The sequence below is a fragment of the Aethina tumida genome, chromosome 7, assembly GCF_024364675.1.
Source record: "Aethina tumida isolate Nest 87 chromosome 7, icAetTumi1.1, whole genome shotgun sequence".
Lineage (NCBI taxonomy): Eukaryota > Metazoa > Arthropoda > Insecta > Coleoptera > Nitidulidae > Aethina > Aethina tumida.
This window is the reverse complement of record NC_065441.1, coordinates 12,555,718-12,568,112: the sequence shown is the minus strand read 5'-3', so window position 1 is coordinate 12,568,112 and position 12,395 is coordinate 12,555,718. Positions and strand designations below refer to the sequence as shown.

Below are 12,395 nucleotides of genomic sequence, written 5' to 3'. Positions count from 1 at the left end.
AATGGGGAAACAGTTTTAGATCGTCGCACGCCAAATGACTTGCTATGTTAGAAAATTGTTCCAATTTACCGGCTATTTTTTATTTTTATTAAACGAAAAACCATTAAATGGGTTGTTGCTTCAATAAAAGTCTCAGTTCATTTCAAAGGATTGCAATTTATGGTGTCTTCTTTTGCTAGGTAACTACAAGTTTGTTTATAATAAGTGTATTGTTTTAAAACTACTAAAATAATTAATTATTTTATTTAATATTTAATTTGATTTATTTGGTTTTCTAACATTTTAAAATTATATTAATAAGCATATACAATTTCATCCTCGCAAATTTATTCAACTAGCGTATTATTTTAATTACATTTAACAAGTCTTTTAATTTAACGAGTATTTTATTTTTAATCTCATTCCATGTCCATAATTTCATAATATTATTAAATAATATTTAGTTTACTTATTTGTTTCGTCGTATTTCAAAAGTAATGAGTTATTTATAAATTTTGTTTACACTACCTTAATATCTGTTAAAAATTGTTTTGTTTAATATTTTAATTTTTCGTTTTCACATTCTCAGTTTGATCATTTTTTAGTTTATGATCAAAATATTTTAAATTTTAAATTAAAATTTAATTTTTCTTATGTTCCTAATTTCATATCTAAATTTTACTTTAACTTTAGGTTATAATTTTAATTTTTTCTCAATATGTTTTTAGTTTAACTTTTAATTTAAATTATTAAAATAGTATTCAAAATGTGTTTATATTTTAAATATTTAAATACAAAGTAATAGATTTAAAATTAATAAAAGCAATAATTTTATGTGTGTAATTATGTGTAAGAAATTTCATATGTATTAATTTAATTTAATTATAAAATGTATAATTATTTGACTATAATTTTTGTATTGTATTAATTTATTTTTGTTTTATATTGTGTATTAATAATAATAATAAATAAAAATAATTATTTATTTTAGGTAATTGAGTCTTGTTTTTGTATTTTGTTTTATTGACTAATAAAACAATTTTAAAACTTATAATATTATTTATAAAGATGTGTTTTTCATGAATTTCATTAAATTTATTAACGAGATTAAATAATAATCATAAAACTGCTAATTCATTTGAGTGTTGCAATAAATGCACATGTGAAAAAATACTAATTTAACGCAACATGAACGGCGTTTAATTAAATAAAACTGGAACATTTTCTTTGATAGAATTCAGTGACATAAACTAGATGCAAACGATTTTAGCAGGCGCGTTTCGAACAGTGCATCAAACAGCAGGAGTAGATTATTACGATAGATCTGCAAGCGGTAACTATTCCCCAAAGGCTTTTTGACAGTGCCCAACTGGAATAAATCGAATCCAGTTTGACTTCTGATAAACAAATTCAATTATCCATTGGCAGAGCATTTGAATGGACCGCCATGTTCCACTATACAGACAACGAACTCGAATAGATTCGCATTATTTAATGTCACTACATCATTTTACAACACAAAAGGTACTATTTACACTTCATAAATTATTTTCACTTCGGCTTTGACAACAAAATAACTTGAATTATTCATCGCTGATCCGTACAATAATAGCAAATTTCCAATAATAAAGCTATGGTAATATTCAATTACATAAATCGACGTTTAAATGTTTTATAAATATATTATTTGTAACATGTACGAATCACCACTGTTTAAATCAATGCGAGTTCCACAATTAAACTGTTATTTTAATATTCAAAAAATAAAATAATTTATATTATTACTGATATGAATGAAATAATAATAATTTTTAATTATTAATTAATTATTATTAATTCTCTATTGTATTTCCCAAATTCGATTTTAATTTTTGTATTCAGTGTTTTAAAAATTCTTAAAATTATTTTTAGCATTAAATAATATACAATTTAATTATATAATATACATTATTAATTTCTTCAATTCGATTCGATTTTTTATTTTATTATATTATTTGTTTATTATTATTTAAACTAACTATTAAACTATAATTATAGTCTCTTAACTATTTTTTGTTTTTGTTTTAAAACCAAAATGAAATAAATTATCAGTTAATAAACAACAATATTAAATATGATTTAAAATTGCTTAGATTTTTTGAAATATGTGATGCATTTTTTTAAGGTAAGCATTTTATTTTATACAAATCAGTGTTTTAAAAAAGTGGTTTAGATTTGTCAAATAAATAAATAAGTCATAACAAGTTTTTGAAATTTGTCAAATATCAGTTTTCGTAGATATTTCAGAAATGGTTATAAAAATCAGACCATGTTCAAAATTTCTATATTTATCTCAATGTCAATTCCACAATTAAAATCACACTTTAATGTTTAAAAAAATTAAACAATTTTCAACTAAAGACGATGTTTACAATGTTGTTTACCAAATAATTTTTTGTTCATTCTAGTTGCTCTTATATTTAAAACTCCACATACCCTTTGATGTTAAATAAAATCTCAATTTACAGTTATGTATCTATAGATAATTTTGAAGCGCCACTGGAATTCACCAAACGCAAATGACAGTAATTAATTACGCCTGATGAAAAGTTACTTTTAAATTGGCAGATAGCGCTAATAGTGCAATTAATTATTCTCTCTAATCAATTATTCTATTAATAATTTTACTGGAAACACATTTGGACCAGTGAATTTGAAGTCCGTTAGTGATTATCATTATTTCTGTCACGGTAAAATAGAACTATTATGAGTATCGATGCACGTACAAAACTTTTTATTCGAAATCATTTATGCGAAAACTCATTTAATTATGAAGTGTTTATTAGCAATGGAAGAGAAGGTTCTTACACTAATACAAATTATATTATCAAATTCGTAAACTAACAACAGTCTAATGTAAAATAATTTATAAACAACTTAATTAATTTAATAAATCAAAGCAAGCATATTATAAGCAAATAAGTATAAATTGTTTAGTACTACAAAACTATTGATGAGAAACTTATTAAGTTGTTTCTTTTAAATCATCAATGGAAGGAATCGGCTCTCTCCAATAAACGAACGGAGAATATTCCACAGCTTCTTGAACAACTGCAGGAAACATCTGGTCCACAATTATGCTCATATTGGAGTAACTAGATTGGAATGTTTGTGTCACCTCATGTTTCAGTTCGCCTTTGGGATTGATGGTGAAAATCCTAGCGGTTGGGATGCCCACCGCCCTGTAGGCCCAAGCATCGTTGATCCTGTTGCCATACCCGGCATAAAAGGGATTTGAGCCTGCAGGAAATAACGCCTTGATATCAGATAAACAGGATATTTTAAACTTCTCCGGCTTCTTTTCGATCACCTCCCTATGGAATGCTGCCAGTAGTGAGGCGGGATTTAAAAGGATCGGACCATAAGGCATATTAAGGTCGCCTTGCTCGATTGACCTTAAGTAATCTCTGGTGATGCGTGCTTGTCCAATAGCTCTAGAACTGAGGTAAAGTAGCTTGTAACCATTGTTTTTTATCTTATTGAAGAGTTGGGCTACGCCTGATTGCGACCAGTCTTTCCCTACGATTGGTAATAAGTGTCCTAAAACGTCGGATTTTGTTATTGTGCCATCTATATCGGATATGACAATTTTATCGTCCCACTTCCATTTGTATAGATGGCACTGACACCTTGTGGTTCCTTGATAGGCTGTGGTGACACTAAATTCAACTTCGTTCATGCCATCTCTTAGCTTCAATGACTTCAATTGTTTGGAGGTTAGTCGTAAGGTTTTTTTATATTTATCAGTTGGTGAAGTATTGACATTCGGATATCCAAGTTCCCTCTGAAGTGGGGTGCAAATTTCCTCTGATTCTTTTGGGGTACTTGAAGTGTTTTCAACTATTGTTTCATCCAATTCTTCAATGTTGCTTTCCTCTTTATTATCTACTTCAGACGAATTTGGAGGGGTATTGGAACTAAGTAATTTATCGACCGAAGATTGCAATAAAGGTTTTCCAAACACCATAATACATGTTATAATAGAGGCAGCGATTTTCCAAGAGTAGTACTTTTCTTTAATTTTCACAACCAAGTTGGAATCCTCAAAAAGTATTGGATTGTCGCATAAATCACTATATTCTACAATTTTCTCTAAGAATTTTTCTTCGGTTGGTTTGGGATCCCAACCGCATAGAGACAATGCAATATCATCACAGTAAATTTCAGAAAGTTCTATATGTGAGTCCAGAGAAACCTCTTCTACATTTTCATTATTTTTCGTTATCAATGGATTATTTTCCAAATCGACATCGTTGCCTTTTTTTAGCTGCGTACAATATACATCTGTTTTGCCAGCTTCAATTTCCTTTATAACATCCGACAAATAAACTCCGCCATCTAGAGGATTTTGTACATTGTGTTTTTGCTTCATAAACCAGAACCAGCTGCTAAGAATAGACTTCTGTTCATCTTTAGAAGTCGTCGCATTTGTGTTGGGCACGCTAGGGAAACCACCCCATTCCCAATTCTTTGTATTATCAATATCTACTTTGCTTTTATTTACTTCAATCTCAGAGTCTGATAGAACCGACTCTATGTAAACAGGTGATGCTTGTCTCGAGTCAGAGGCATTGTTGGATGTTAATTCGGTGTCGCTAAAAAAATTAAAATCCGGTAATATTTTATTATCCTTAGACACTGGAATAACTTTGCCATTGTTATCTCTTTGTTCTAAATTTTGAATTTCTGAAGCTGATGAATCACTGGTCGAACTTTTATCAGTGTTTGAGATAGTGTCAGGAATTTTTTCTGTATTATTAAGTCTGGTGGTTTTCTTTCTTAATTTTTTCTTCTTTTTCTTAGCTATTTTTCCTTCACTGGCTACTTCTTCCTCCTTCATCATTATATATTTTTCTGTATTTAAGTTTGGTTCTATGTTGTCCAGATTACAAATTGTTTGGTAGATTTTACTTTCATTCGTGCCATCTGTGGCTTCATCATTATGCCTGTCATTTTTGTATTTTGGAATTTGTCTATCATCTAAATCTAGTTCTAATTCCCTTGAGTATTCGTGTTGTAGATAATCATTTGCTACGTTTTCAAACTTGGTCTCATCATCCTCCAGATCAACACTATTTTCAGATTTTTCCGGAATAGGTGAAGTAGACAGATGCTGAGGTACCTCATTCTGACTGTCTAGTTCTTCAACAAAAAACGCCTCACCACTTTCACCTAGTTTCATGTGTATATCTTGAGGTACTCCGTTAATTTCAATGTCAATCACTTTTTCTCTGCTCCTGAGTACTCCTAGCGTACCGAATCGAACGTGGAACGGAGAACACGTGTATGTGCCATCGGGTTGTTCCACTACAATCACGTCTATTGCACCGGTCATCATCGTTCTGTTTATGTCATTGTAAAACTCCTTCATACTGGAGAACATTTTCATCATTCCGTACATCTTTTACAGGTAACTTTGTTGTAATCCTATAAATAAAGATAAGAAATAATATATTATTGTTGTTGAATAAAGTCAAATGCATTATAATAATGTGGAATGTAGATGTTAGAAACATTATTTTCTAAATAAGAAAGCAGTTTTAATTTAAATCATTTATTTCAAGAACATTTATTAAAAGGCAAATACAAATAACAAAATAACTTCAAAAATTATTTGTTTAATTTGGTTGAAAAGATTTAATTTTTTTTAGGTTTCATATCTTCATTACAATAATTCACAAAAATATGACTTTTTTTCGTGTTATTATAAAACTCATGTCCCTTGCTCCAATCATAACCAACAGCATAAGCAAACATGTGACCAGTGTGATCTATGGCACATTTTGTTATCGGTTGCCCCATTGTCTCGGAAGATTTCAATTTAGTTCGGGAATCCTTGTCCCAAAAGGAGAAGTAGCCATCAGAACCGACAGTTGCGAGGGTTCCGTGGATCGGGTGGAAAACCACATCGTTAACGGCGTAAATATCTTGTACTCCATCAACGGGTACAGATCTGTGGCATTTGAACGTAAAATTGTTTTTGGTACTTTGGTTTACGTATTCAATGGCAACTCTGCCTTCTAGAGATCCCAAAGCAAATCCCGCCGGATATTTATTCTTGTCCCTGTAAATAAACAATTGCATTGAATAAGAATACGTGATGGGCTTAGATGGGAATTGTGTATACCTGAATATAGCGACGCATCTGTGTTGGTATTTTAAAGGACTTTCTAAAATGCTGTACTGATGTGGTTGTCCTTCTAATGTATAAATAATAATTTGTTTATCAGCAGTACCAACGAGTGCCATTGGATAATCAACAGCGACACAGTGACATTTATCAGGCAGGTTTATAGTCAACATCGGACTGGAACTTCTAGTATCCCAAAACTTTAATGTTTTATCCCAGGAACCAGTCATTAGGTATGAATGATTAGGTGTTTTAATCCAGTGGCAAGTTTTAATTGGCGCATCATGTACTCCCACTTGAATGCTTTTATTGCTACATAAATCCCACATTCTTACTTGTTTATTACAACCAGCCATAAAGACCTAAAATAAAATTCATATCAAATAGACATTTCTGAAAATGTTTAAATTTACCTTCGTGCCGTCATCATGCCAAGATACATCGAGGATTGGTTCCTCAGATACTTGTAATGATTTGGGCACGCTTCTGCCAGAATTCTGAATTTCCCAGCATCTCACAGTTTTATCCCAGCCGCCCCCAATTAGATAATTATGTTGTTGAGTAGATGGGGAAAATTCGAGGCAACTAATTGAGTCATTGGGTGGCGGTGTAACTTCAAAATCATTCGTGGCCTTGGGTTGACATATTGTGTCTTTACGCAAAGTACTAAACATGATAACTATAATAAAATAAAGTTAGATTGAATTATTTAGTTAATATTCGAATTGTCTAGCAAATATTGGATGTTTACTTACATTTTAAAGTTTGGTTAAAGGATTACCTTCAAGTTGTCGTCGGATGCACTGAAAACACAAAACACGTCTAATACACGTAAATACGACGAATTACAACGGTGAGGACGGTTCTAATGAAAAATTAATTCGTTTATAAACATAATTTTCCAAAGAATTATGTTTTAATATCATTTAGTTTCTAATACGACAGAAAAATACTAACCTTAATAAGACATATGGAGCAATCTCAATCGTCTGTCCAAGGTCACTACTAAAGAGCAAATGGTGCTTTTTGATTTCTGAGTTTATTTACTGCACATTTTTTAAGCGCCAAATTCAAATCAACCAATCTGTGTCAAAAACCATTATGTATGTAAACAATACTTCAATGTTGGTTAACGACATCTGTTGAATGAAATTTCACATATTCAGCGGAACTTCCTTATCTGAGTATAGTTTAGATGGTAGGTGTCAACCAATCATTTAGGATCATTCTAATCAAATAATCAAGGATGAAGTAAATTGTGACTCGAAAAAAATAAATAAATAAACGTTACCATTGTTAGTTTAGAGACTTTAAAATAAGTTTACAACTTTAAAATAATGACAAAATAAAAAATTGAATTTGTTCAAGCAATTTCTATAACCCAGTATGTTATTAGTATTACTAATATAGGCAAAATTACTGATTTAATAATTTCAACTATTCTGTCAGCCAACATCGACGTAATAAATCATCTCCATCTAATATATAGATCACGTCAATTTAATAATAAGATAATTAATCATCCTCCGGCCATCCTGCAGCATTAAACGGATTTAAAAATATTTCAGTTATAAAATTGAGTTATAGCAGACCCGAATTAAATGGAGACAGGACAGCCAGAACCGATAGTGAGGTCGGACCCTTTTCGGCTGTTGTGCCGTCCCTTTTGCCGCTTATTTAAAACTAATTTTATGGTTTAAATAGTTAACGAGCGTAATTCGGACCACGTCAAGTGCAATAAGTCAGCGTACACTAAAACGGGGGTGACCGGTCACGTGACTTGTAATTAGAGAATGGTCCATAATTAGAAGGCGTCCGGATCCTGCTTTCAAGAGGCGTCCACTTCGAAGCAGTCGGCACAATCGACTGTGGAGTTTCATTGAAAAACTGTATTATATGTGGCCAGTAAACCTTGTTAAAACGTTTCCAAGTTTCTAGTAAAAATCTTTTTAACAAGGACCTGCCAGTTCGAGAAGAAGTTGTGGACACTTGTAATTTCTTAACAAGAAGTTTCGGTTTGTTAGCTCACCAATTTTATTTTAAATTAAGCACCTCTTGTTGTCTACTTTTGCTTCTGATTGTTTAAAAATAATATTCGTGATTTCATTCAGATTCACAAGGAGTAGAAACGTAAGTTTTCAAATTAATAATAAAGTTTCAAGTAATAAATGTTACATATATAAACGTGAAATATATGATTATTTAATTAGAATAATTATTACTTCGTAACAATGGCACACAAGATATTTTAAGTCAATTATCTTTCCTTGCAGGAAAACTTCAAGGAAGGTTAAGTGAAGTTCGATGAGATGCTAGAATAATTTAGAAGCTTTCTTCTGTCGTGTGCTGCAAAATATTAATAATAATAATTATTATTATTCAAAAATCGATTTTACCATCTACATAACTTCCCATGTCTCTAGAAAAACTAAATGTATATGAAGAACAGAAATTAGACATAACGAAACCACAATTCGTTAATCAATACAGAAGTTTGTCACACCCTGTAGATCCCTGTTGTTTTAATTTGGAAAACACCCTCGTATGCGTATGGTCGTTTGTGGTACATGTTTCCACGCCGAGTAACTGCATGGTTTAATTGCTTCGATATTGTTTTTAAATTAAACATTTAGTTTTATTATTCGTTTTTATGTTCAGGCAGCAAATCGAAACGTTCGAATGCGAACTATTATAATTACGTTTATAATGGGACCTTGTCTGGGAGCTGCAAATTGCAGGGGCGTTTTTTTTAATAGCCATGCGATTTTAATTTAATTGTGGTCGATAAATAATTGATGGAAGGGGTGATATTAGGCTTACTGAATATTAACAATTAGCCGGAAATTTCATTCGATACCTTTGATATCAAACAATTAACGTTGTTTAATTTTTCATTTCTAATCTAATTGAAATTGGCTGTAATATTAATTTAATCGAAAACTTTGCGTATCAATGAAAATTGATGGAACCTGATGTTAAGCAGCGTTGATTTGTCGACTGCCTCATCGCTGATTACAGAAATTATCGAACTGATTGGCCCCGTTCTGTTTCGCATGCCGGGCAAGTTTGTGTATATATTTGTAGTAACAATTGCGACCCTAGATCTCTAAAACAAATATTAATCAGGACGCCCTTACGAATGTTTTGATTTGTAGTTAGTCGCAAGTTGTGTATGCCTGACTTTGTGGGCCTTTCCCATTTGCAAATATTTACTTTGCACTGACCGGCTCTGGTCACAACGAGTATTACATCATTTGTCCCTTTGCCTGATGCCTTGCAATTCCCCCTTTGGTCATCTGCACACATCACTTGACATTATTTTTTCAGCATCCCTTTAAAACAGATCGATGCAACGACTTAAACCACTTCCATTTTTTTCCGATTAACGAAAGTATTTTGTTAGGATGCGTTAATCAATGGTGATAAATTAATTATATTAAATAGCAGGTAATTTATTTTTGCATGCGCATACAAAATTTATGGTGCAGTTATATTATCTCGTTAACAATATCGAATACATATAATAATAATTGCCATAGTGTAACGCATGCATACACAATCGCACAATATATAATAATCACGGTAAGTGGTTCAATCCCTGTGCATTGCCAAATTTATCGATATACTAATCCTCTGGTGGGAGTAATAATCACCCGCATCAGGCATAATAAACCGCATTGCTCGAATTAGCTGTTGTCCAATGCCGCTTTAGTTGTGCAATCATTATTCATTTACATTAAAAATCCCCATTTACCCAGAACGATCTCAGCTAAAACTGTCGCGCCGATTCGCATTGCTCCCATTGTGTTCCAATTTATAATCAAGAATTCTATGGCGAATTTGTGTTTGCTGCAGATGCAAAAACATAATTAAACCGTTCGATAAATACATATAACTTCTTAATGGATAATCAAATTTTGTTACACCAGACCATAAATTTCCTGAATATATCTTCACTCAAATTCTACTTAAATTCCCCATAATTTATCAATCAAGAAAAAAATCAAGGAAGATTTATGAAAAATAAAGTTAGTTAAAAATGTACCTATAGATAATCTCTTACGTGATCCAATACTAACAGTTACAGGTAATAAATATAACAAATATAAGCGTGTAATATTGAACTACTTAATCAAAATAATATCAACATCAACAACAACAATGTCAGTCAAGTTGTCTTCAGTCAAATTGTTCATGTCCCATTGTCTATCCTTGAAGGAGGACATCCACATGTTCATCAGGAAGAAAATTCAATTTAAGGACAATCAGAGATGTATGATGAAAATTTACGTTGAATTCTCAAAAATTATTAAAGAGTTTAAAGAAATGGACGAATGGCAATTAGACTTGGAGAGTACTGAAATGTTTTTCAGAGCAGACATGGAACGGCTATTAATCAAATTGGTGGACGAAAATTTTGGAGAAAAAATAGTTATGAAACATAATGTACAATTGAAGGAAAAATTTCAAGCTAAAAAGTACATAACATTAAAATTAATGTTAGCCTATGAGGATGCAGTTGATAAGTCTATTTATTAAATAATAAGAATTATGAGTATTAATAAATTTGTTGACATAAAGCTGATGTTTTTAATTTTAATCCTATTTCGACAAGAAGTAAATCTTTAAACAAGAGACTCCCATTTTCAGTTCATCCACATCCACAGACACATTGGGAAGAAAAATCTGTTTAAGAGATGTGTGGTGTAATTTTATATTCTCAAAAATTACTGACGAATTTAAAGAAATGAGAGAGTGTTCTTTCTGTGCAGAAAGACATCTAGATGATCTAGATACATTAGGAAGATGTCCACATGTTCATGAGGACAAATTATGATGAGAATATTAAATTCTTAAAATATTGACAAATTTAACGGAATGGAACATGGAATGGATATTAACTAAATTGATTAACCTGTTTTGGAGAAAAAATGAATGAATGAAATGAATCATAATGTACAATTGAAGAAAAATCTAGTAATATTTGTGTAGAACTCTATTGTGACAAATTTAGACTCCTTTGTTCTAAGAGTGTCATATTTCATAATAATTTTAGTCATGTATTAGACAATATATATGGTAAAAATAGGGGTGAATGGCTCTGTTTCTCAGCAGGAAGAAAATTCAGTTATGCTGACTTCACTAAATTCATTGATGAATATAAAAAGGGTTAAAGAAAGAAATATATCAACAGTAAAATTAAATTTGAATAATTAATAAATTTATCAGATTAAAATTCATGTCATTTAATCCATAATATGGAAGACGCTTTCCACCTGGTATAATTATTTATTTGCCTCAAGTGATCCCAATTAAAACTCTCACGTTGATTCACATTGCTTCCATTGTGTTCTAATTTATAATCAAGAATTCTATGGCGAATTTGTGTTTGCTGCCGATGCAAGAACATAATTGAACCGTTCGATTAATGAGGAAGAACTGTTTTAGCTCCTCCACCAACGGTCAAAATTAAATTTTGTTACCACAAGTCCTAATCTTAACTTCCCTCACACTTAATTATAGATTTTACACGATTCGTTAGGTGCATGCATTTGGTCCCGAGGGTCAAGTAATCAACTATTATACTTGAAGCTCAGTGAATGAAACGTGGCCGAATTCGTTAAGGAGTTTTGGCTTACGAACCTGTCAATCAATAACAGATTTGTCTTCCTGTGACAATTGTCTACTTCTGTTTCGTTTATAACAGTAGGGGGAAGGGACACTATGACATTTTCCAGATTCGGGAGATAAAAGGGTCCCCATCCTGCCGCAGTTTCACATATTAACCTGGTTAATGTATTTTTATTTTGAAAACAAAAAGTTAAATTTACGGTCCCGATTTTGGCAGACATCCGTTTGAGGTCTAAAAACAGATGCGGGAGTTACCTTAAATCAGTGCCATAAATAAAACTAGACGATTCGTGGTGCGGATCAAACAGAATGTATCGGATGATATTTAGTTAAATACCGTGTGCAGATTTATATGTCGGATCAGGCAAGCAGACAGAGTGAATAAATGTAAAATTGGAATAGAATGGATGATTCAATCGAAAAGTGTTACCTCAAACTGGGTCCATTGTTTATTGCCGTGTCACTTAAATGTCTGAACGGTCCATGAGGCGGCGGTCGTCGATATGTTTCCCATACCGTGGTTTATGCCATGCAGATTTATGTGGCGTCCCATTCTGATTTATGGCGGGTTAGAAGCGAAACGGCGGCTGTTCATTGGCGTGCGAAATTTATATTT

General features: G+C 31.7%; 2 protein-coding genes across 2 annotated transcripts; both read right to left on the bottom strand.

The window, feature by feature from the left end:
* Positions 1–2,983: 2,983 nt before the first annotated feature.
* LOC109604792 (phosphatidate phosphatase LPIN3-like) lies at positions 2,984–5,419 on the bottom strand. Its single transcript, XM_049969956.1, has one exon. The coding sequence runs from the start codon at positions 5,417–5,419 to the stop codon at positions 2,984–2,986; it is 2,436 nt and encodes an 811-aa protein (XP_049825913.1).
* Positions 5,420–5,616: 197 nt separating this feature from the next.
* On the bottom strand, positions 5,617–7,233 carry LOC109604790 (protein Rae1-like). Its single transcript, XM_049969696.1, has 5 exons — positions 7,106–7,233; positions 6,904–6,951; positions 6,562–6,827; positions 6,146–6,510; positions 5,617–6,082 (listed from the first exon to the last, which is right to left on the bottom strand). The coding sequence occupies exons 3-5, from the start codon at positions 6,820–6,822 to the stop codon at positions 5,656–5,658; spliced, it is 1,053 nt and encodes a 350-aa protein (XP_049825653.1). The 5' UTR covers positions 6,823–6,827; positions 6,904–6,951; positions 7,106–7,233; the 3' UTR covers positions 5,617–5,655.
* Positions 7,234–12,395: the final 5,162 nt, after the last annotated feature.

Coding starts and splice junctions, on each gene's coding strand:
- LOC109604792 (XM_049969956.1), bottom strand. CDS start 5,419: ATGTACGGAATGATGAAAATGTTCTCCAGTATGAAGGAGTTTTACAAT.
- LOC109604790 (XM_049969696.1), bottom strand. CDS start 6,822: ATGTTTAGTACTTTGCGTAAAGACACAATATGTCAACCCAAGGCCACG. Junction 6,511..6,561: donor GGCATGATGACGGCACGAAG/GTAAATTTAAAC, acceptor ATTTTATTTTAG/GTCTTTATGGCTGGTTGTAA. Junction 6,083..6,145: donor AGATGCGTCGCTATATTCAG/GTATACACAATT, acceptor GTTTATTTACAG/GGACAAGAATAAATATCCGG.